The 25,443-nt window shown below is 40.8% G+C and overlaps 4 protein-coding genes across 4 annotated transcripts; 2 read left to right on the plus strand and 2 right to left on the minus strand.

Annotated features, from left to right (window-relative positions):
* Nucleotides 1-601: 601 nt before the first annotated feature.
* Nucleotides 602-5,629, plus strand: LOC306769520 (coiled-coil domain-containing protein 77-like; the record flags this gene model as incomplete). The annotated part of the gene is made up of 10 exons (XM_079258157.1): nucleotides 602-700; nucleotides 1,627-1,694; nucleotides 2,123-2,219; nucleotides 2,667-2,751; nucleotides 2,836-2,924; nucleotides 4,352-4,500; nucleotides 4,610-4,871; nucleotides 4,959-5,084; nucleotides 5,184-5,336; nucleotides 5,426-5,629. The coding sequence occupies 10 exons, from the start codon at nucleotides 602-604 to the stop codon at nucleotides 5,570-5,572; spliced, it is 1,275 nt and encodes a 424-aa protein (XP_079114283.1). The 3' UTR covers nucleotides 5,573-5,629.
* A 1,691-nt stretch (nucleotides 5,630-7,320) lies between these two features.
* Nucleotides 7,321-11,539, plus strand: hdhd5 (haloacid dehalogenase like hydrolase domain containing 5). Its single transcript, XM_079259692.1, has 8 exons — nucleotides 7,321-7,605; nucleotides 8,002-8,217; nucleotides 8,301-8,413; nucleotides 8,588-8,681; nucleotides 8,759-8,792; nucleotides 8,901-9,075; nucleotides 9,147-9,335; nucleotides 10,384-11,539. Exons 1-8 carry the CDS (start codon nucleotides 7,495-7,497, stop codon nucleotides 10,784-10,786), a joined length of 1,335 nt encoding a protein of 444 aa, XP_079115818.1. The 5' UTR covers nucleotides 7,321-7,494; the 3' UTR covers nucleotides 10,787-11,539.
* Nucleotides 11,540-15,965: 4,426 nt separating this feature from the next.
* LOC306762369 (ras-related protein Rab-19-like) lies at nucleotides 15,966-22,972 on the minus strand. Its single transcript, XM_079248812.1, has 5 exons — nucleotides 22,955-22,972; nucleotides 20,621-20,712; nucleotides 19,894-20,082; nucleotides 17,856-18,039; nucleotides 15,966-16,311 (listed from the first exon to the last, which is right to left on the minus strand). Exons 2-5 carry the CDS (start codon nucleotides 20,663-20,665, stop codon nucleotides 16,022-16,024), a joined length of 708 nt encoding a protein of 235 aa, XP_079104938.1. The 5' UTR covers nucleotides 20,666-20,712; nucleotides 22,955-22,972; the 3' UTR covers nucleotides 15,966-16,021.
* Nucleotides 22,973-23,447: 475 nt separating this feature from the next.
* ccdc34 (coiled-coil domain containing 34) lies at nucleotides 23,448-25,443 on the minus strand. The gene is made up of 7 exons (XM_079258163.1): nucleotides 25,368-25,443; nucleotides 24,810-25,080; nucleotides 24,595-24,739; nucleotides 24,399-24,506; nucleotides 24,137-24,295; nucleotides 23,922-24,051; nucleotides 23,448-23,785 (listed from the first exon to the last, which is right to left on the minus strand). Exons 2-7 carry the CDS (start codon nucleotides 25,064-25,066, stop codon nucleotides 23,583-23,585), a joined length of 1,002 nt encoding a protein of 333 aa, XP_079114289.1. The 5' UTR covers nucleotides 25,067-25,080; nucleotides 25,368-25,443; the 3' UTR covers nucleotides 23,448-23,582.

The following is a 25,443-nucleotide window of genomic DNA, read 5'->3' on the forward strand; positions in this document are numbered from 1 at the left end:
AGACCATTAGTATGAACACCACAGCAGTTGCATTTCTTGGTCTGAAAAAAAGGATTATTGATAGATTTTATTTTATATTTTTTAACAAATTAAAATTTGCATACAGTTGAAAGGTTGAATGTGGATTCAGTGCTGTTGGAATATATAAGGTATAACAGACTTAAAGCTCTTAGACTGAGGCTAGATTTTAAAAAAAAAAAAAAGTCAAAATCAGTAATAATAAAACAACTAGTTTACATAATATTATTTGTGAGATTAGTGGTCATATCAAAGTTTTAGTTTAGAAAGCACATAGCGGTTTCCACCGTACAGCAGTCAGAGGTCAGGCAACGTGTCTGTAGGGGAGGGAACTGAAAACAGGAGGTTTTCTGCAACGAAAAAAAGAAAGAAAGATGAGCAGAATCTTTCACGTTCACGCTCGTCTTCTGTAAAAAAGGAGAAAGATGAACAATGAGCAGATTTGGTTGAGTAAACCCGTCTGCAGGGAGAAGAGAGAAGAGATGGTTGAACATTAGAAAGGTCTCGATGGTCTTCTACATCCTTCTTTGTGAAATACTGTCATACTAACACTCATGGACCTGTAACCAGTTTGATGAGCATGATGGGTATTTCCTGGTGCTGGATCAGCACCCAGGGTTTGGCACTCTTTGGCTCCTCTCAGGTCCTCCATGCACCTGCTCCTCCCAAGGCCCCAGAGAGGGTTGACTAGGTGCTGGTGATAATGGACGCTCCTTCTGGCTCTTTTTTGTCGAGGATGGAAGTGTGGAGGTGTTAGACTCAGCGCTGAGAATGATGGACTCTCCTCCAGGTTTTCTTGTGTCTTTCCTGAGGCCTGGTCCCGCCTGCTGGGTGGACTGTAGGCTCTGGTGCTTTGACCTTTTAGAATTTCATCTTCGGTAGTGGAGAACGAGATCCGTGATGATCTTGAAATGAAAATCAATTCGCTTTGGACCCGGTTCCTTATTATTACAATTCCTTATTATTCCTTCGTTTCACTTAAATCCAGTACTTGTACTTCTAAACCGTAGGTGTAGTGGGACTCTTCAGTTCGAGTCATGCCGTTCAGTCTTCTCTCAGATTGTATCACTTGAGTCTTATGTAGAAATAACAGGCTGTAACCCCCCCATTCCCCCCACCGCCCCTCCCATTAGCCCATTGATGGTTGCTTTTGACCAGTCCTCCCTGCATTAGTCTCTTGAGACCGGACCGACCTGGAAGAAACACCCTCCTCAGCCTATTTACTAGCATTCCTAATTTTTATTCCCGCTGCATGTGGACATGTGACTCTGTCCATTTGACATATTTTATACAAACTCTCATCTTCCTGCGCAGGTAATTTCACGTTTTCCCTCTCTTCAGACCCTCCAGCAGCATTACTTCTTTTGCAATCTGCTGCTTATTTTCCATTTAATCATTTTGTTTTGAATCCAGTCTTTGCAGCTCCTAACTGGTGGTTTGATTGTTGAGCAAAGTCTGATTTCCAGTCTACTGTTGCATTATAACTATGTTTAATGAGGGCCCCACGGCGTCTTACAGGGCCTTCTTGTAGTCACTAGGATTTCCTCATTATTACAGGAAATGCTGATGACCTCTGATATAGTAACTTGTTGGGATGTAAATATCCAGATGATCCAGACTAAAAGTATTCAGGGCGATGATGGTTGCCTGGCAAAGTCCTTTTCTCTCTTCAATAGGTCAGCCCATTTCAGGATCAGGGATCAGGTCTATCCTGACAGACAGGAAGACCAGAGGTTAACAGTCTATTCCAGGGGGGGCTGAGGAACCCTTCATGGGGTCATGTCCACTTGTTGAGATCACAACCTCTCATTTCTTCAGTTTCCCAATAAAGAGAAGCTCTGATCTTTTTCTGCTTCTCGTGGTTCACAAAACACCAGAGTGACGCAGCAACTGTCTGCCGACGACTCAATGGCAAAGAAACAGTCATCAAACTTCATCTTGTTCTCTGGCTCTTGTACAGCAGCACATGACATCAGTCATGTAAAACACTAAAGTTTCCATCAGTTTTCTGCTTCACGCGCTCCTCAAGCAGCTGTAAGTCCTAACTTGGCTTCATTTCCACAGCTCCCACCATAATGTCTTAAAACTATTCACTGTTTTGCAGAGAGTTGGAAGACAGGAAGAAAATCCAACACCTTCTTGCTCTTGTTGGTCCTGATGCGGGAGAGATAACGTATTTTCACAGGGAACCTCCTCACAAGGTGCTTTCCCACTTCATCGCAGCACACGTTTGGACTGATATTCTATTCTACAGTCATTTAGCAGACGCTTTCATCCAAAGCGACTTACATACACACCCATAGCCCATATTTAACCTGCATTATTTATTCATCAGTTTGTGGAATTATTTATTGTTTATTTTTGGGAGAGATTTGTTTGTATTTCATTTAAGAAGTAAGATTTTCTTAGTAATTTACTTTATTTCCATACTATGACAAATGATGTACAATATGATGACAGTTCTAGTTATTAAATGATGTTTTTTATCACTATCTTTTAAAAAGTAATAAATGCTAATTTAAAATATGAGAATAGTGATGTTAGCTCTTCTTTCATATATTGCAAATCCAAAAACAAATAAATTGTAGCTTTATTTGCTTATTCTTAGAGTTAAATATGCTTTAAAAAAATTATTTCTGTGATTTCAGGTCACCATCGCACAGAGGCTCCCAGAGTCCAGATTTGAGGACAACCTCAGTCTCAGGCCCACAAAGTTAAAACCAGCTGTGAAAGGTTCGAAAGCAACAACATTTGTGTTAAACTAAAGCTTTATAAATTAAATAATGCTTTTTCAATGTTGGTTTTATGTTTGAGCAGAAAGTAGCAGGAGACCCAAACCAGCTGTTGGACTGAACAACGAGAGTTTGGATCAATACAAAAATGATAATCAGACGTTGTTGCTACAGGTAGGATTCCACTTTCTTTCTTTTAGTTGGCTTCCCCATTGGCGGCAGGTATGGACCGCTACAGGTTCATACAGGTTAAAGGTTCTCCAATAACTTGTCATCTTCTGCACCTGCCTGTTGAGAAGCCATTGCTTTGGGTCAGGTGTGTTGCAGCGGGAAAACGCTAAATCCTGCAGGATGGCAGATCTCGAGGACTGGAGTTGTAGACAGCTGTTGTTACAGTTTTGGCTTTCATTGAAACAAAAGCAGTGAAATAACAGATCTTTGAGGAGAGCAGGTAGAAGCTTTCAGTAAAACAACGTCCATGCGTACTTTCTGGGACCTGTTGTGTAAGAAGTCCATCAGGAGCAACGTTACTTCTGATGGTGAGTTGTGGTTGGTTACAGCAGTGGTTTCCAAACTTTTCCTGCAGAGCCCCTTTTCATCGAAGACAATAATGTCGACCCCCCCCCCCCCCCCCCCACCCCCCCACCACATGAACTGAAACATACTAAGAAATACGTCTTTAGTTTTAGTGGCTGTCTTGTAGTTAACTATAATTAGCACCAGTATTATTATCCATTTTTCTACTTTAGTGTGAAACATTTTAAACCAGGAATCTCTGCAAACTACTTTATGTGAGTGGAGTTTTCTATGAGTAGTAGTACTACTATAAGTAGTAAAACAACTTTGTTATATATGATAGTTGGATAGTTTATTTGTAAAGTAACTTGCAGGCTTTTCTTTGTGTTGAGGATGAAAAGTACCAAAGTGGTGTTGTAACTTGTTTGGCTTCATACTTCATCATATTAGATGATAATATTTTGGTACATGCAAAAGACTGTGGTCTCATTATTACCCACAATTAGTTATTACTGGTCAAGCAGGGACAGATATGCTCCATCATAGTTTGTTCCCTTTTTTATTACTTTAAGTCTCTCTTGTTGATTTATCATCATTTCCTGTGACTACTTTTACACATTTATCCAATGTAAAAACTCCCAAGTTTTATTTAGCCTTGCCGCGGCCCCCCTGGGGGAACCCACCCCCCAGTTTGGGAACCACTGGGTTAAAGTAAATGCAAAAGAAAAGTCAAATAAAATAAAAAACTTAAACTATCATGGAGATCTTTATATGAATAAATCTCCTTTTGAAAAAACAAATTTTCTTTACACAACACGCACCCAGACCATCATTCTAACGTTAATTCTGGACAGGATAAGTTTTTAAAAAAAAAAAAAACAAACATGCAAAGTTTTTAACCCTGGACGTCATGAAATCAGGTGCCTGCAGCATCTTCAGCACCTCTATCTACCTGTAAGAACTGGAGTGGGTCCAGTTTCTCCAGTGTATGTTTTATATGGAAATCAGCGCTGCTGGATGAAATTCGTTAAGTGACTTTGGTGCCATGAGTTCAGGCACAGGTACAGAATCCATCTTGTTTCCAGGTGGAGGCGCTGCAGGCTCAGATGGAGGAACAGACTCGTTTGGCCAAAGAGCAGACAGAGACTCTACTGGAAGATCGAAGGATTAAAACAGAGGAGGCGCAGGCACAACGGCAAAAAGACCAGGAGCGCATCGCATCTCTGACTGACAAGTGAGTCAGCTTACGTGCAGCTTACGTGCAGCTCACCGTGCGAAACACTTTCACCATCCTACACTGGGTAGCGTGTCTGGACGCTAACTCATCCCTGCTGACCCACCAGGCTCCAGCGGACTCAGAACTTGCTGCATGAGAGCACCAGAGATTTCTTGCAGCTAAAGTTTGATGCTCGAGTCAACGAGAAGAGCTGGATGGTTGAAAAGGATCGGCTGCTGAGGGAGTTGGACTCGTGCCACAACCGCCTTAGAAAGGCCAGGCCTGCCGGCGCCGAGCAGGGGAAACCGTGGCAACCCAGCACCAGCACGACCCTTCCTCTTCCTCGGCCACTGCCACAGTTAGAGCAACCACACAAGGAGGAGTTAAAGGTACCAATTTCTTCTTTTACTGACCAGTATAACTGCTGTTTTTCTTTTTTTTCTTTTTTTTTTTATCTTAAATTGCTGTTTTTTCAGGCACTGCAGGAGGATCTGAAGCAAGCTCACTGTCTGGCAGAGATGTTCAGAGAGCAGTGCATCACTCTGGAGACAGAGCTGTCCCAGATCAGGGAGGAAGGAGACGTCGGCAGGGAAATATTTAAGGTTTACTTATTTATTTAAAAGATTCTTATGTGTGAATCCATTTACACATCTTCTGGTTGATGAGTCTGAGTTTTTTATTCATGGTACTTGTGTGAACAGGAACGTTCAGACAAAATGGCCAAGCGTCTCCAGCTGATGACGCAGCGTTACGAGGCGTTAGAGAAGAGGAGGGCTATGGAGGTGGAAGGCTTCAAGACGGACCTGAAACACCTCAGACAGAAACTCAAAGACGTAGAAAAACAGCTCCTCAAGGTGAGAAGGCGAATCAGTCTCATAACGACGGCATCTCCATTACAATTATTACTTTTATTGCGTTCACTAAAATACTTTTTATTCTTTAGGTCACCTTAAATATTGGGCCAAACCAGGACTTGGCCATTCTGCATGAGGTCCGCCAGAGCAACACCAGGACGAAGAAGCTTCAGGGAGAGCTGATGACACTGAAAGCTAAAATCTACGGACTGGAAAATGAGCTGAGATTTAGCTGAAGAAAGGACTGCGTATTGGTTTCCATGTAATTACTGATGTTATGGATGCTTGTTCTTGTGTTAGTGACATTTAAACTTTTGATATATTGATATATATTTTTTTATTTTTGCTTTAAACCAATAAAGGTTTCCTTTTTGGATTACGTTAAATAAATGGATGGACTTTTGATATATATGAATCAAATCTAATAAGGATCTTATGGATTTTGGTGGTTTTGCCCCACCGTCCTGCTGGGGAGAGCTGCTGCCTTTTCCAAGTCACCTGGATTCCCCTCCAGTGATGTCAAGTCGTTTGTTGTTTAGTCTAGTCGTTGTAAATGTCATTGCTATGCAAACAGCACAATAGCTGATTAAATCTGCTTTTTCTTACCTAAATGTTTTTATCGTCACACATATACAAAATGCATAAATCAATGTGTTCATTAAAACACTAGCTGTTATATTAATATGCAGAGGTGGTGATTCCTGGGCCAGAAAGTAAAAGTCCGACCAGTCGCCAGACCAGCTGAATTTAATGAGCAGCGTTTGTTTGCCAGGTAAACAAGCTTGTTAGTGAAAAACACCTGATATAAATGTACAGGTAGATCCAGAAACATGGCAGGACTTTTACTGTCTGGACCAGGAATTGCCACCTCTGTTAATATGTCATACTGAAAAGATAAACTTCACGAAAACTTAATAAACAACCTCTGACATGTAATGTATATTTTGACTGCAGTTAATGTTTTGTATTCATAGCGTAAAATGAAATTGAATTTTGAAAAATTAAAAATTCAGTCAAAACAATTACATAAAATATTAAATTTTACTTAACTCATTCGGCTGAATATTACTTTTTGTTTGGTTAAACTTCTAAAATGTTTAAGTCATGAGAGAAAACATACTCTTACATGTCCTCAATTATCTTTAAAGTCTTTAATTATTATTCGTATTATTATTATTGCCCTGCAGTGGACTGGCGACCTGGCCAGGGTATACCCTGCCTTTCGCCCAAAGACTGCTGGGATAGGTTCAGAGCCGGATTAAAAGTGCACAGGCCCCTGGGCCCTGAGTGTTCCAGGGGCCTCCTTTCCCACCTCAACTTTGTGAAAATTGTGAACGATACACTGTGAAACAAGATTTCTAACATCTCTCAGCCAGTGGTACCAAAAGCAACACACACTGTGGTGTAACTATCTGGCTTTTATGTACATTTTGTTTCATGTCCAAACTGCTGGTGTTCGCCCTAGGTGGGTCCCAAGTGGGCATGGGCCCCTGGGCATGTGTCCATAATGCCCATTGGATAATCCGGGCTTGGATAGGCTCCAGCTTCCCACGACCCTGAATTGGATTAAGCGGTTCGGAAAATGAACAAATAAATTATTGTTATTAATATCCAACTCAATCTGTTGGTTTCCTCATAAAGGCTATTATGAATTGGCTTTCATTATGTTTTTTTTTTCTGTCTGTAAAGAGTCTTGAGATGGCATTGCCGTGATTTGACAAAGTTTAATTTAATTAATTGAATTGAATAATAATAATAATTATTATTATTATTATTATTATTATTATTAATAATAATAATAATACGATTTGAAACTGATTGTTGGGACTTTTACGCTACCGAAACTTAATATTTCCACCAAACAGTTTCATTTTCACAGAAGCGAAACCATCACGTGTTTCCGGTGACGTAATGGTGAGGTTCTCCGGTCGCTGCTCTGCGCATGCGCCCGGGCTGTCATTAGCTCGTGTTGCTGAATGGAGGCTGCAACACAAACAGGAGAAGACTGCAGAAGTTAAGCATTGACTCAATATCGATATGTTGATTGGTTTTCTGAGCTGTCAGTTTAGCTAAATCGACAGTTATATCGTTATTTCTAAGATAGCTCTACTGTAGTTTGTTCTTCGGGTTTTCTTTTCCCACATAAGTGCCTGAAAACATGCAGAGACTGAAGTCTTTTAGAAGTTGTTGGCAGCTGCTGAAATCAAGCTGTGAAGGAGCAGCAAAGCAAGAAAACACCTCGTGTTCCTCCTCAAGAAATTATTGTAACGTAAGTCACATCTTTGTAAACATATAACAATATATATATGAATTAACCTTTGGGGATTAATAAAGTATTTTTCATTTAATTTCATATAGGAATATGGAGTGTTAGAAGTAGTGATTTACTTTGTCATTTACAGTAATAAATGTTAATAGATTTATCAAATAAAACACAATGCTTGCATTAATCAATGGACAGTTATGATTACCACATTTATGGGCTTTGTATTTATCTTTATTATTATTCTACTCCAATAAACATTTTATTCTGCACTTTTATGAGCTACTCAGAGAACAAAGTCTCTAAACTTCACTGAAGAGATGAGATCATAGACAGAGACACTTCAGATTAGTTAATCAACAATCTCATGCTCATTCTGCACATTTCTACTCTGTGGCCTAGATCCCTCCCAGTGGTCCCAGTTCCTTTGGGCTGCTCTTTGATATTGATGGGGTGCTGGTCCGAGGCAGGACCCCGATCCCTGCAGCCAAGCAATGTTTCAAGAACCTGGTGGACCGCAATGGGAAGTACAAAGTACCAGTTGTGTTTGTCACCAATGCTGGGAACTGCATGAGACAGGCCAAAGCTGAACATCTGTCACATCTGTTAGAGGTGGAGGTAAGCGGGAACCCTTTCTAATCATGATCAGCTTGCTTTGTCTCATGTTTCTTCCTTTGTAATCTTTGCTCTGCTTATCTCAGGTGTCTCCAGACCAGGTGATGCTGTCTCACAGTCCTTTACGAATGTTTACCCAGTTTCACAAAATGTGCGTGCTGGTCTCGGGACAGGGCCCCGTCGAGGAGGTTGCTCACAAGTATCCTGTCTTAACCAAAGGGCACCGGTTTCTGCTGTCGTTCTGGATGTTGACCTGAGCTCAATGGACACGCTCTGTTTATTCAGTGTGTTTTTGTTCATGCTCCACTTTGTTATCAGTTTTCAGTCTTTGTACCTTCCCAGATTTTTTTTTCTTTAACCCTTCGAACGCCAGCCTGGGCTTTGAAAACGTTGTTACCATAGATATGCTCAGAGATGCATACCCCGTCCTAGATGTTGTGGATCACAACAGAAGACCTAAAGACAGTGTAAGTGGACTAACTAAACCTGTGTTTGTTTAAAAAAAGAGTTGAGGATTGCTCTTATTGTCAACAATGTCTTACAGATCCCACCAACTAAAGGTTTACGTCCAATAGACGGTAATTTTCCCAAACAGCTGACACATTTATACAGTTACTAACCGTTAATAGTTTCTACAAACAGAGTTATTTGGTAACTATTTAATCTTTCATATCATTATTCTACAGCTGTTATTTTGTTTGGAGAGCCAATCAGATGGGAAACCAACCTCCAGCTTATTGTTGATGTGCTTCTAACCAGCGGAAACCCAGGCAAAACCTGGAATGCATCACAGTATCCTCATATCCCGGTTCTGGCCTGTAACATGGACCTGCTGTGGATGGCAGAGGCGAAGAATCCAAGGTATGTATGTGCATCGTGCTCTGAAACATAATCTCTCAATGCTTATGCTTTAAATATTCCATGTGTTGCAGATTTGGCCACGGCATGTTCCTGGTGTGCTTGGAGAATTTGTACAAGAAGGTCACAGGCTATGAGCTGAAGTACGAGGCGTTGATCGGAAAGCCCAGTGTGGTGACTTATAATTATGCCGAGCTGCTGGTGAAGCAGCAGGCGGAGAAACTTGGATGGACCACACCTGTAAAGAGGCTGTATGCCATCGGGTGAGTCGTTGTGAATGAACACTATCAGTATGTCAATTCAATTCAACTTTATTTATATAGCGTCAAATCATGGCAATGCCATCTAAAGACGCCTTACAGACAGAGAAGAAAACATAATGAAAGCCAATTTATAATGTCCTGTATAAGGAAACCAACAGATTGAGTTGAGTCCAACTCAATCTTCCATCCTGAGCAAGCACACTGGCAACAGTGGGAAGGAAAAAACTCCCTTTTAACAGGAAGGAAACCTCCGGCAGAACTCGGCTCAAGGACAGGCAGCCATCTGCCTCTGCTGTGTGGGGGGAAGAGGACAGAAAGACAATGTTAATGATGCAACACTGTTTTTTTTTTTTGTTTTTTTTTTTTGGGGGGGGGGGGGATAAAAGAGAGAGATAAAGAAAAAGAAGCTCAGTGTATCAGGAAATGTCCCTCAGCAGTCTAAACCTATAGCAGCATAACTAAGGGATGCTAACCATCCCTAGCTATAGGACTTATCAAAAAGATAAGTCTTCAGCCTAGTCTTAAAGGTGGGGAGGGTGTCTGCTTCCCTAACACTAACTGGGAGCTTATTCCATAAAAGAGGGGCCTGATAACCAAAGGCTCTGCCTCCTGCTCGGCTCTTTGAGACTCTAGGAACCACAAGTAAGCCTGCAGTCTGCGAACAAAGTACTCTGCTTGGTATATAAGGAACAATGAGGTCTTTGATATATAGTGGTGCCTGGCTGTGGAGGGCTTTATATGTAAGGAGAAAGATTTTAAATTCTATTCTAGATTCAACAGGCAGCCAATGAAGAGAGGCTAAAACTGGAGAAATATGATCTCTCCTGCTGGTTCTGGTCAGGACTCTGGCTGCAGAATTCTGGATCAGCTGAAGGCTTTTCAGGGCATATTTAGGACAGCCCAGTAATAGAGTTACAGTAATCTAGTCTCGAAGTAACAAAAGCGTGAACCAGTTTTTCTGCATCACTCTGAGACAGAATGTCCCTAATTTTGGCTATATTGTCTTGATTTGGTCACTTCAGATATTGTTTTTAATGTGTTTTTATAGCGATAACCCCATGGCTGACATTTACGGTGCCAACCTCTACAATCGCTACCTCCAGGCAGCTCACCACGCCAAGGCTCAAAAGCAGGCTAGAAGCAGCACAGATCCCATAGATGATACCTGTAAAATGACATCTGCAGAATTTGGTGGAGCAACAGGTGGGTACGGATCAGAGACGGACCGGCCTGAGGGGTGCAGCTCCATCCTTGTGTGCACAGGAGTGTACAGCCGAGATCAGCAGGAGCTGCCGTCGGACCCAGCACAAACGGTCACCGAGCAACGCATCTTTCATGGTCACAGAGACTTCCACTTTGACCCCAGCCTCATGCAGCCCTCCTTGGTGGTGCAGGATGTAAAGGAGGCGGTGGAGATGGTGTTCAAGCAGGAAGGCTGGCCTCTGGAGTAGGATGTGCTTCACAAACTCTGGCTTCCCCCTCACAGCTTTGTAGGCTAAACTTTAACTGATTATAGCAAAGCTTTTAAGTGTTTTTGTTTGGTTTTTTTTTTTTTTAAATCATGTTCTCAGTTTATTACAGAAACAACATGTTACTGCGTGATGGATTAGAATCACCTGCAAAAAGCAGTAAAGTGCCATTTTAACACTAAAAAGATATGAAAGTTACATGCAGGGTAGTGTGCCAGAGCTTTTATTATGTGTTTTTACAAGAATATCAGGGTTTTTATGTATCTAAAGTGCATGTAGTTAAGGACTCAGATGTGTCCAATGAGTCTGTAGAAGTCATCGGATCTTTTCGCTGCATATATGACGTTTGTGTAGTTACTCAGGTACACATGCTTCACGTGAAGCTGGACCGTGTTCAGATTCATACAGAGAGCAAAAAAAAGGCACAAAAGCTGCTCTGCAACAAAATCACTTATTGTTCAGATGACGGTAGATTTTTATTATGCATGGTGTTCTGTCATCTAACTTTGCCTTCCAATGGAGCGTTGCTGTTTTCACCGCTGTTATATTTCTGCTTGTTTTGTCTTTAAGCCAGGGTTCATGTGTAAATACTAAAGCGACTAAAGTAGTTTTTATACTGTGCAATCTCTTTGTGAAACACACAAAATGAAATTGTAAGAGTGTCCAGAGGAAAAAAGTTCTATTTTTCTATCAAGATGTAAAAAATCTGGAGATTTTCTAGCTGGTATGTGTGTCTGACTTAAAGACGGATGCAGCACCACTGGAGGTGTTTTTGGTTATCCTACTTGTAACAGGCAGGTGTAACTGTGGACCTCTGTTATTGCACGGTAGAAGCTATGAAATGGAAAAGAACAATTAAAAAGGAAGAGAAATGAAAGATGCAGTGTGTCTAATGAAGATGTCTACCGTCAAGCTGTCTCGGTACAGTCCTCCAGTAAAGAGAAGGTTTTTCGTCCCTTAAACCAGAGGAATGTTGCAGAAAGCATTTTATAGGAAAACAAAGTCTAAAACCAGCTTTACACACCCCTCCATCTCTACAAATACTGAAAATAAAAACATGCAAAGCCCTTTATTTAACACACAATGCAACATCTTCAAACAGGCTTTCATTCCTGGTGGATTAACTTATCAAACAGGAAAAGTTTAACACTTTGGCCTGTTCTGCACTTTTTATCTGACACACACTCATAGTTCATACAAGTCCACAGCTCAGCTAGTGGAGCTAAACTCCAGCTTCGCCTCAGCTCATGTTCAGAATTGACATCCTGTGGTATTAGCCCTACATCTGACAATCTAATATTTAACTTCTGCCTCCTAATGGATACCAGCAAACAGAAAACTACACTGATCATTTTGACGTATCACATGGTAATAAATGCTAAATATCCCCACAAATAAATAGATTTATTTTGTAAAATGCCAGAAGGCGAAGCTCTCCTTTGACCACTCGATCAATGTTCATTCCTTCACGTGTGGTCTCCAGCTGTGGGAATGACTGAAAGAATGACTTCAAATACAGGCAGCTGAAATGAGTTTCCTCAGCAGCGTGGCCTGATCTCCCTTAGAGATACAGAGACAAGCTCAGTTATCTGGGAGAGGCTGCTCCTCCACGTAGAGAGGAGCCAGATGGGGAGTTTCAGGCATCTAGTTAGGATGCCTGCTGGATGTCTAACCAGAGGAGGTGTTCCGGGTGCGTCCCAGCAGAAGGAGACCTGGGGAAGACGTCTGGCCTGGGAACACCTCAGGATCGCCCCCCCCCCCTCCCCCCACACACTCGATTAGTTGGCAAATGTGGCTGGAAGGAGGGAAGCCTGGATTTCCCTGCTGAGGCAGCAGCTCCCACAACCCACAGCCCTTTTGTAACAAAGCTGTTCTGTCTGAAATCATGACACCAAAACAACCTTTTTTTTAAAAAAAAAAAAAAATTAATAAGAAACACTTTTATTAACACTGGTTTAAAGAACTGCGATGGACTGGCGAGCTGTCCAGGGTGTACCCTGCCTGTCGCCCAAAGCCAGCTGGGATAGGCTCCAGCTTCCCCGCGACCCTGAATTGGAATAAGCGGTTCAGAAAATGAATGAATGAATGGTTTAAAGAACATTGATCAATGATTATTTCCTCTTCACCTGAAGGCCAAAGCCTTGAAAAGCCAACATTGTTTTAATTTAGGACCTTCGAAGAACCTGAAACATGGATATATCCTTATAACATATCATTTTGGAGGTCTAATTGGACCACAGAGAGCGTTGTTTGGTGAAACAGCATTTTCTTGTCTTTACCTAATAAACTGCGTGACTCAACTCATCAATATTTTTATTGGTTGCTGTATTGTTATAATCTTCTCCAGTGTATGAAAAAGCTCAAATTACAGATAAATCTGTGTTTTATGTGTGTGTAGATCCTGCAGCACAAACCACATCCATTGCTGCGTTGTGATGAAGTGAAGTCAAAGTATCTGTACTGTGATGTTACTTTCATGAACCGTTGCCGTGGGGATGAGTTTCACTCTGGGACCCAAGTCATTATCTGCCTCCATTGTTGCTACAGTCAGCTGGTGTTTGTAAAACCTTGTAGACATAAACAGCTTTATAAACATCAGTTTGGCCTGAGGCTCATTCACTGAGGATTTACTTGGTACAAACATTTTGATGTACATGAATACAGTAAAAATAATGTATAAATACAGTTTTCATTATTTATCTGTTCATTCATGCATTCAAACAGATGTTTTTCCCAGCTTTAATGATGTTAAAGTTGTAAATATTCTCAAAAGACAGCAGCAGGAGCTGCATTTAAAGTCAGATTTTACCGAACAGGCAGGAGGTACGTAGTACATGTTGTACTTCATGTAATTGTACTAACAGAAGTATGGGGGGGGGTATAACTTTGTACAGTTTCTGATTATCTTAAACAATTGTTTTTAATGATGAATACAATTATTATTCATCATTTATTCATTCTGATACTTAGTTGCTCCCCAGATGCCTTCAGATGGAACATGCATACCGTACCATTTGACTCATGTCAGCCACCGTCCAGGGTGATGAACCCTCCGCTTTCCTGCCCCCTCATGGGTGGACTACTTTCTGACAGAGAACATCATTAAGGTGAAAGTTATGCATTATTAGGTATCTGAAACAGAGCTAATAAAATCCTGTAAAAGGAGTGTGATCAGCTTTTGTGTTATCAATGCATTTAGTTTTTTCTTGTTTTAAGAGCTACAACAATCTGCGTTGAAGAAGTTAGAGTCACGTTTATTTACATGCGCATTTCAGCTGCACAATATTTAAAATATTTTACATGAAATATTTTCAGTATGAGAAATGAAAAACAGATTTCTCCACAATGTGGTGACAACATGCCACCACTAGATGGTGCTCTGACTGTGACTGTGTCCGCGCGCGGATCAATATCAGAGCAACCTTTAACCTCCATTATTTAAATTATTAGGCTCGAGCACTATTTGCAGCGTTTATTATTATTCTCCTAATAAATTAATTACTTTTTTGGAGGCCTGAACATGCTCGAAAACTCACCATACACTAGGGCTTTTATCCCACTGAGCCAAAAATTGGTCAGGATGTTCAGGAGGCATGTGTGATTAAATGTTGCTTTTTCTAATAAGGGACCTAGAGTCCAGTTCCACCCCATGTCTGTTGGGGTCCGTCATCCTCAACCTGTAACCTCAGCTTGTTGAAGGAAAAAGTGACACAGCACTTTTGTCTGTTTTGTTTGCCTCAAACTATGAAACACGACGGGAAAAAGACAAAAATACTTTTCTTGCAATCAATAAGATTTAGCATTCAGAACAAAATATCACTTTCAGAATTCATTAAATTATAAAGTTAATATTCTTCAACACTAAATGTTGCTTTCTATTAAGCCATGCACGTTTTGTATATTTAGAAATAATTGTCATGAGAGAAACATTGTGATTCATATCTACATCTGCTTTTTATGCCTGGACTTCCAGATTACTTATGATAGCTAGGGCCTGAAAAAAGTGCATTGTAGCACAAATATATCTCCATACACTGTGCCAAGAAGCTTGTAATGGAAAAATGTGAAGAAAAGCTGAAAGAAAGCAAGAAATTGCTTCAGGAGTAAAATATCATCCTAATCCATTAAAACTGTTTTCACAAGGAAAATGACATTTTCACACTATACAAAACATTTATAGTAAATTGATAAAAGTAAATTAGATAGACTACAAATTAGATGTATTATTCACATCTAGTGAAGCAACATAACATAAACACTTCTAAAGCTGCATGGGGACTCAGAGGGATAGACTCCTGGCTGGTGGTGTGCAGCTGGATCTCCTCCAGGGTAATATCCAAGTCACTTGTGTGTGTGTGTGTGTGTGTGTGTGTGCGCATATTTATACATATATATATATATATATATATATATATATATATATATATATATATATATATATATATATATATACACACACACATTTATATATACACATATATATATACACATATATATATATATATATATATATATATATATATATATATATATATATATATATATATATATATATATATATATATATACACATATATATATATAAATTGTCAATTTAAATAAAGTATTTTTTATTTTAAAAAGTTAGTTACTTCCTGTTTAATGGCCTTGTACACGATTGACCTTGTACACGACGCCACTGGAATCATAACGTCGTGTAAACTGAAGCATCATGTCAATTATTGTTCGACCAGACATAAAGAGAACATGTTTGATTGACTTTAAGAAACTCGAGTTAAAGTAAAGGCACTTCCTGTTAGTATTGGGCGGAAAATCAGTTGTGACTGTGAGCACACTAGACCAGGAAGGCACTATGGTCATACTAGAGATCTGGTAGATACTGGTTGCTATTTGAGACAAATCATCATCAACAACATTATGCTGGCGCCGCAGCTGCAAAGTTTAACAAAACATTAGTCAAACAACAGTCAAAATCAAGACTTAACTCAAAATGTCCAACTTCCTGTAATGTTTTTTTTTTTTTAATGATTCCAAGAATTTTTTTTTCATTTGACTTGGTACAATTTTCATAAACATTTGTTATGTGCAGTTTCTGGACTGCCACGATGCTCAATGCTGTTCTGTCCATGTTTTTGCCTCATACATGAGTTTTTGTGCACAGTTCCACCAAAAATGCATTTCATTGGTGGCTAGAATTGGAAAAACAAAGAAGAAATGCTAGCAATTCAATAGGCCTTCACATGGCCTCTGGTGCTCGGGTCTAAACACCGTATTTATCCCCTGAGAGAAACTGTAACGGAACTGGGGACAGATCTGAGAAGCCTCGTCTGTGATGCTCATGCTGTTGCGTGCCATCAGCTCCCGGGCCATGAGGATGAAGGCAGCCTCCACGTTCTGTGCCTCCTTGGCGGAAGTTTCCAGAGCAGCCAGAACACCATTGTTTTCCGCCAGAGTGCACGCATCCTCGAATAACACCTGTCTCTTAGCATGGAGGTCCGACTTATTACCTGTAAGAGGGTAAAAGTAGAATGGAAAGTGGTGAAACAGAAGTTATAGCAATCAATAGGTATTACAACAGAAATGTTTTAATAACCATTGTGTGACACTTTCTAAATACATAATTTGCTTATTTTATGTGACAAAGTGAGATATGAAATCAATACATTTAAATACTTCCTGTTTGATATTTACTGCAACTAGTTATTTCACCCCAACGGATGCAACGAGTAGCTTCTCCTTTCTTAAACGACCATGTTGGAATTCACATCCATGGCCGTGGAAAAGAAAAGTCTGTTTCAGAAGGGGCAGATCTTCGGCATCAAGCAGAGAAAACATCTAAAGAGATGCAGAAACTACTGAAACTGGGTTCAGAACTGTCCAACGCAGCATTAAAACTGGAAGGATGGTGGGGAAGCATCGTCTTCTGGGAAGAAATGTGGTGGAAAAAACATCCTGAATGATGGTGATCGCTGGAATGTTTGGTGAAACCAGATGGAAGAAAAACAACAGTAGAACTCGGGAGCATGTTTCATAGTGACAGTAGGAACAATCAGTAAATAGAAAACCACTGATAAGTTTTCTGGGAGCATAAAGACCGGACTCTGGAGCTGGAAGAAGCTCTGAGTCCAGACTGACCCTTTTCCAGAGTGTTGGAGAATCAGGGTAAGAAGAGAGGCAGATTGAGTTCTGTACAAGCTTGTGGGGGCAGTTTTGGGGTTGCTGCAGGTGGTCAGGTCTAGGTTGAGGACTAGATTCATGTCTAGGTTCACGTTTAGGTTCAGGACTAGGTTCATGTCTAGGTTCAGGACTAAGTTCACGTCTAGGTTCAGGACTAGGTTCATGTCTAGGTTCAGGACTAAGTTCACGTCTAGGTTCATGACTAGGTTCACGTCTAGGTTCACGTCTAGGTTCAGGACTAGGGTCGTGCCTAGGTTCACGTTTAGGTTCAGGACTAGGTTCAAGGCTAGGTTCAGGACTAGGTTCAGGACTAGGTTCAAGGCTAGGTTCAGGACTAGGGTCGTGCCTAGGTTCACGTTTAGGTTCAGGACTAGGTTCATGTCTAGGTTCAGGAACACTGCATGTCCAGAGAATGAGGTCACCTGATACCCAACTATACTGAATGAGCATGGCCATATTCCAAGATGCTGATCCGAATTAATGGGTTTCCGAATATAAAAGAGCGGTTCAGGGAACAGGAGGCAAACACTGCTGCAGAGAGGCTGCTGGAGTCTGATGAAATGCGGTGTCCTTTGTTTTGATGGCGACTTTGTTTGGCCAGGCAGTGTATTTTTGGGCACAACCGCATTAAAAATGTTCTCATCTTCAGTCACTGCAAACCGATTTAACCAACAATAACCAATAAACATGCTGCTAAAAATACACAGGTTCCATTTTTTTAGGTCTTCATCTTTTACAACTTTTAAATTAGCAAAGAAGCTAAAAGTTTAACAGCAATTTGAGCTCATTGGTGGGACAAATTTTGTTAAACATTGTTTTGTTTTGGGGTTTACAGACAAACACAGAAGATCCCGTCTGCTTTCACTGTACATACCAATGAGTATCAGCACCACACTGGCAGCTCCATACCGCTCCACCTCCCTGATCCAGTGGGGAACAGATTCAAATGTGCTGCGTCGGCTGATGTCGTAGGCCACCATGGCTCCGTGAGCACAGCGGTAGTAGCTCTGAGTTATAGTGCGGAAACGTTCTTGTCCAGCAGTGTCCCACACCTGCATCTGCAACACCACAGAGCACAGATATGAGTTATCAGGTTATTATGTGACCACTATGGGGCGGGAAAATCAAATCGAAAATCAGGATTTTTTTTGCTTCACAATTTTTAAATCGATTTTTTCATTCATTTTCTAAACCGCTTAATCCAATTCAGAGTCGCCTATCCCAGCTGGCTTTGGGCAACAGGCAGGGTACACCCTGGACAGCTCGCCAGTCCATCGCAGGGCCACACAGAGAGACGAACAACCACTTAACCAATTAACCTAACATGCATGTCTTCAGATGGTGGGAGGAAGCCGGAGTACCTGGAGGGAACCCACACATACATGAGGAGAACATGCAAACTCCACACAGAAAGGCCACTGAAAGGCCAAACCCCTCCCAGCCAAGGATTGAACCAGTGACCTTCTTGCTGTGAGGCCACAGTGCTAACCACTGTGCCACCGTGCAGCCATCGATTAAATTGATTTTTTGTTTTAAAAAAATCTTTTTTTTTTTTTTTTTCAAATAAATAAAAATAATCCTTTATAAAAATCTTTGTCATTTTATTTTTTTTATTGATCTTTTTACTTGTCTTCTTGGGCATTATAGCAGCAGAATGATGGTCTGGCTTATTGTGTTGTTTTTTCCTCATTGAAATAAAAAAAAAAAGATGAGCAAAAGCAAAGTTGTATAGTATACATTTATTTTGTTTTTTACTTCCAAAAATTAGCAATATCAAAGAATTGTGAGAATCGCAATTTAAATCGGATAGGCACCCAAAAAATCGGAATCGAATCGAAACAAAAGCATATTGTCACAGCCCTAGTGACCGCCCTACCTTTAGCCACACATTAAGGCGCTAACCACCAACACACTTTAGTTTATTTAAAATTGGTTGAAATGCTTTAGTTATTTTGTGTTGGCGCACAAATTTTATCTGTTAATTTTAACTTTATGTTTTCTTTTTATTGGAGCTGGAGGGAGCAGTGTGAACACTGAGGGGCAGCACTGAAAAGCAGGAAGTGCCATGGGGCTGCTACCGAACAAACTCCCTCAGGGAGGTGGGTCATTGGTTTAGTTTCTTCAAATGTTTGTTATGTTCTTTTTTTTCCACTTTTGAGTAGTTTTTTTTTTATTTTTTTTTTTTATTACTTGATCTCTTTTATTAGCAGCTTTGTTTGAATAATTAAAACTGGGTGTTGGGTTCTGTGTCTTTTTTTTAACTTTATTTGTTTGCATGTGTGCTTGCGGCTTGTAACTGATCTGATCAGCCAGTATTTACGTTCCTCTTTGTTTCTTGTTAATTAGGTCATTCAGCTGTTTGTTTACTTGATTTTGTGTTACCTAATCTGGTAGTTTCAAGTTATTTTGAGTTATTGTAGAACTTTGATTGAGGTTTTCTAAAATTAACTTCTTTTAAAGACCCAATTTCTTTTGTTAAAAAATAACTTTGGGTCAATAAAAACCCATCTTTTTTTAAGTCACCTGTGTTCTTCATCCTGTCAGCTTGGTCCCTCACACTGGAATACTATTTATGTAAGCAATCCGGTGCTGCTGTAAACCCTAAAGGTTATCAATCCTTTATCTTTACCAATACTTGTGTGTACAATGCCTCAAACTATGCAAATTATAAGAAATGCACATAAACCAACAACACCCATAAAGCTAACACACAACGTGTTTATTAACATTAGAGCAGCACAGCCACTCCTCTGGAAAGAAAACACAAATTAGTTTTATGTAAGACACGTTCAACAAATTCAAATTCTTCTCCAGAAGAAAAAACATGTTTTATGACATGCATGTGTACACGTGTCATCTGTGATCGACCTATATTCACTCACTGCAAACGTAACGTACATGAGTCCACCCACCTTCACCTTTTTGCCGTCAATATTCAGAGTGCGAACGGTGAAGTCGACTCCGATGGTGTTCTGCTGCGTCTCAATGAAAATGCCAGACTTGAAACTGTGCACCATGCACGTCTTCCCAACATTTGAATCCCCAACCAGGATGATTTTAAAAAGAAAGTCAAAAGAGTCCTCAATGTCCAGCTCTGCAGACTGCATGTTGGAAAGGAAACACAAAAATAAGAACTGAGGTTGAAACAAAAAACTTCAAGACCTGTGCGCCCCCATGCAACAGAACTGGTTTCTTCTAAGTTGTGTCAATAATAACTGGGACTATTCATAGACACGACGGTCACATCCATGTGAGAAAAAGAGGAAAAGTGAGTTTTTATGAGCGTGAGTCCATGTTTACTTTCAGATTAAAAAATACAGAAAACGACTGAACATTTTCCTGTTGAATCCGGTTCATCGGCTTGCTTCTCACATCATTTTACCTCATTTAAGGACTTTCACAGTGAAACACAAAAGAATCATAATAAATCCACCCTTGTAATCCCATTATTCTTAAAACAAAAGCTAAAATAAAAAAAATCAGAGTCTAAAAGCTGTTTCTTCATCATAAATATCTCTACAATCAGCCACGTTCTTCATGTCTACACGTCTGTACTTCTGCCCTTTAGACCGGCGCTCCGTGCCCAGTACGCCTCTCTTCCAGTTACTTTGATTCTGCTGTACTTAAAGACACACCTACCTGTCTTGGCAGGTGTGAACTCCCAGCCCACCGGCACCACTGCATCTTGGGATATTGGTTTTGTATTCAGTCTTTATAACAGGATCCAGTACCTGGAAGAGGCAGACATAAAAGTCAGTGACCTGAAACTTAAATCACTATAAGAGGCCCAGAGTTTCACTGTATGATTAACTTGTTTAACCTTTCCATACTGCCATACATCAAAGACATGAGGGGCGAAATGAGCTGAAAATATATGGATTACAAATACACTACTCACAAAAAGTTAGGGATATTTGGCTTTCAGGTGAAATTTATGGAAAATGCAATACGTTCATGCTACAGTGATATAATATCATAAAAGTAAGACATTTAAGTAGAAGGATGCACTACTGATTTCCTTATCTAAAAAAATTCATTCAACACAAAAGGTAACAACAATGGTAGTTACACCACAACAAAAAATGTGAACGTCTCAATATCTCGTCATGTGCCCTTGAGCATCAATTACAGCTTGACAACGACGTCTCATGCTGTTCACAAGGCAACTTATTGCCTGCTGAGGCATGGCATCCCACTCTTCTTGAAGGGCAGCCCTCAGGTCATTGAGGTTCTGGGGTGCAGGGTTTCGAGCCTCTACACGACGGCTCAGCTGATCCCACAGGTTTTCAATGGGATTCAGGTCTGGAGAGAGAGCAGGCCATTCCATTTGAGGTACACCAGTCTCCAACAGCCGTTCCCTGGTGATGCGGCCTCGATGAGCAGGAGCATTGTCGTCCATGAAGATGAAATTAGGCCTGTGCTGTTCATGTAGGGGCACAATCACTGGATTAATGATGTTATTCAGGTAGTATGGGCTTGTCACTGTACCATTCACAAAGTGTAGGGCAGTTCTGTACCAAGTGGACACCCCTGCCCACACTGTAACACCGCCACCACCAAAAGCTCGCCTGGTGACAACAGTGGCTGATGCATAGCGCTCTCCCTGACGTCTCCAACATCGTTGCCGGCCATCATTTCTGCTCAGTGTGAATCGACTTTCATCAGAGAACAGCACTGAGGCCCACTGGTTCCTCGTCCAGCGTAAATGCTCCCTGGCCCATGCAAGACGATGATGCCTGTGCCTGGTGGTGTGGTCAGGTACCCGTGCAGGTCGTCTAGCACGCAGACCACGCTGATGGAAACGGTTTGAATGGTCTGACGTGACACTTGGGTGCCTCTCACCTCTCTTAAACGTGCCTGGAGTTGAGTGGCATTCATCATCCGGTTTCTCAGGGCAGTGTTCACAATGTAGCGGTCATCAGCACGGGATGTGGCCAAAGGACGTCCACTTCTAGGCCTTTCTGTGACTCTTCCAGTCTCTCCATATCTCTGTTGCAACCTGCTGATGACACTCTGTGACACTCCAAGCTCAGTGGCCACTTCTGTCTGAGAACGTCCTGTTTGAAGCATCGCAATGGCAAGGGACTGTTGTTCCATTGTTAGGTGTCGTCTTGGTCTCATGATGTCAAAATGTGAACAGCATGATGAGGACAACTGTTTAAACACCAGCTCTAATTGAACCAGGACATTTATTGGTCAATTCAAGGATCACACACCTGCCGTGATTTTTGCCGTTAAGCTCCTTGTTAGAGAACAGCAACTTGTGCAAAATTTATTGAAACATTTAACAGTTGGACATGTGCATTTAAAAGCTTAGAGAAGATCACATTAAGTTCACCTGTACAGGTTTGAATGCATTTTAGGCTTGTTGTGAAATTTCACCCAAAAGCTGAATATCCCTAACTTTTTGTGAATAGTGTATTTCTCATGAGGCTCAATACTGTCATACCAACAGCTTAAACATACCATCCTAAGCTATTTACAAGAACAACTAGCATATTCCACAACATGTGATATTTTGAGCTGATAGGAGTTCACCACAGGGGAGAGTCCAACCAAAACACTGCAGAATAAAACAAACAAACAATTTTTTAAAATGATTTCTCAAGAGGCCATTCACAACACACATTCGTCCCAGAAAAGATGCACTGTGCCAGATTAGCAATGCCCATCTGCGGTCCCAGGGCAGGTAAACAAATGAATACAGCCCAATTAAATCAATATTAATACCATTAAACAAGCAACAACCCATCACAATAAAACTTCTAATTGATTAGCCTAACTCCGTTTTAAAATTTCTTATTCAGCATATTAATAACTGTCAAAATCCAATTATTAAGAGCAATAAAAGACTAAAAGATGTAGATGTAAAAATGGCAGCAATGTCCATGCACTCATGTTTGCATCAGTGGTTCTTTAAAATCCATATAAACATGGTTGTTTGAGCATAAAGTGTAACTGGAAAGATGTTACCTCAGGCTTCACGACGAGACGTTAACAGAATGAGCGTACTGGTCTGAATCGGTTGCTGTCTCTCCACTCCCACACTCGTTTCTGTCGTCATCTCAGCCCACAGAAGAACAAGGCACAGCTGGACACAGAACAATGTGTGTGTGTGTGTGTGTGTGTGTGTGTGTGTGTGTGTGTGTGTGTGAGGGGCACTTGAGCAACTGGGGTCTGTCTTAGGCTGTAACCACCAGCCACCTTCTTTCTGTTGTGTGGTGACTGCCTTGTTAAAAGCAGTTTGATGTAGTTCTGTTGGCTTTATCTTGATGATAAAAATAAGATGAGTGGAAAAAAAACCTTTGATCATGAATCTTTTATCCAAATAATTGATTCAAATTCACAGTATAAAAGGAAAACATGTTCCAGGTTTGAACACACATACAGTGGTATGAAAGCAACATCAAGTATCAGAAATAAAATATAAACATCTCTCTGGTATATATTTTTGTTGTTCTGATGAATTACAAAATGTACAGTGTTGCGTCTTTGCCACTGCGGCCATGTCATACAAAAATAATCATTCTGTGACTCAGCAGAATCCCAGTTGATTCACAATGGATTCCTGTCACTAAGCGACAGGATTGCGGCTGCTTTGTCATCTCCTCTGGAGCAAGTGCGCTGAAGTTGTGGTGTAACTTGGCCTTAAAGGAGAGCAGGAACTTTGCTGGCTTCTTCTCTGTTTCTGAGGCTTCTTGCAAGGCATTTGGTGTCCAGATGTTTCAGGAGGAGGGATGTGAATAGGTTTCCAGGGGATGGGATTGTAGAAACTGGGTGCTGGATACGCTTTGTCATAGGGACCTGGAGGGAAAGTAAAATAAAATCAACATCTGATTCAGTAGTTTTATTTTTACTGTTAATGACAAACACACTGCACAGGTTTGGTCAAATGAAACGGCACCAGTTAATAACTTCCTGATGACTTAAATGACCTTACTTTTGGACTTGCAAGGTGATTTGGGGCTAGTTTTGCTCTTTTCATTGGCTTTCACCAGCCACTCCTTAAACTTTACTTCTGCCCTCCTGCGGCGCTCCTTATCCTGCTCCTCCTTCAGAGCAGCTTCCTCCTGTCAGGGTTAAAAAAAAAACAAAAAAAAAACATTTAAATTGTATGTTTTGAAATTAGAAAAGCTGATAAAGGAGTCACTTTACTTTGTCCTTCTTTTCCCTTTCTAATTTTTCCTCATTTTTCTTCTGCAGCCAGTCTCTATACTTTTGTTGAGCTTTCAGTTCAATCTCCCTCTGCTTCTCCTGCTGCTGCTGCATCTCCTCTTCCTCTTTCCTTTGTTTTACCGCTTGTTGTTGTCTCTCCTATAATTACAGGAGGAGAAAACAGAGGAAACAGGTCATCAATATCTTTAGAATGAACTCTTGTACAACTTTAAAACACATTTAAACAAATACATTCTTTTACTTGTTCTCTTTTGATTTGAAGCCACCGTTGGATCCTCTCTTCTATGGCAATCTTTTTTTGCTCCTGCTCCCTTTCCTGCTGTTCTTTCTTTTCTTTGAGTAAACGTTCCTAAGTTAGGGTCATAAAGAGTGGTAGTTGATGATTAAGAGGGTATTGAACAAATAAAAATGTCACAAGGAGAGTAATAATTTCCTGCCTCTTCTGCTTTCTTGTCCAGTTTTAGACGATCTTCTTTGGCTTTGTTCAACAGCCACGTTTGCCATGCACTGAGGGAAGTGTTGTCTGCAAGCTGCACAGCTGGACTGGACACCATCCCCAAAGGCCTTTTAGGTAGCTCACACCTATAGAATATACAAAAATTAGGATTAGGCGACATCAGGAACCAAAAGTATCTCTAAATCCCATCAGTACCTGACAGGTGATCTGCAGAGCCGTTCGCAGAGCAATTCGTCGCTCTGCCTCGATGAAGCTGGACGCTGCAGCTCCTCATCCTCACTGTCAAAGCTGTCATGGTAGATGGGAGAAAGCAGGGAAAACGTGTCTTCGTCGTCGGACACGACATCGTCATCTAGACCCTTAGATGTGGTTTTCTCCTGGCTTTTAACGGGAGTGGAGCTGAAGCCTTTGGACGCAGAGGCAGGCCAGCTGGGCATCCTCCCTTCAGACATTCCTGCCAGATTCTCTAAGACGGAAAACACACATTGAGCAACTTAAAAGTTGTATCGACGTTGTTTGTCTACTTTTCTTGAGCAATATGTATGGATAGAAATGTGTTAATAAAGTAAAATGTCCAAATATTTGGAGCCCAAAGTCCACGAGGATAGTTTTCGCAGAAACTAGCTAGTAGGCTAACGTTAGCATTAGCATGTTTATTCTCTTACTTTAAATTCTTAAAAATATGCTCATAGTTTACGCTACGTGCGACTTTGACGAGAAACTGCAAATGTGTGTTTAATTAACACTGTTTACCTCTTTCAGACAGTGAAGAAAGTTTCTCTTTTGTGCTCGTCTTGCTCTGCTGTGTCCAGTTCAACGTAGCGCTGGA

This window comes from Telmatherina bonti, assembly GCF_933228915.1.
Source record: "Telmatherina bonti genome assembly, chromosome: 2".
Taxonomy (NCBI): domain Eukaryota; kingdom Metazoa; phylum Chordata; class Actinopteri; order Atheriniformes; family Telmatherinidae; genus Telmatherina; species Telmatherina bonti.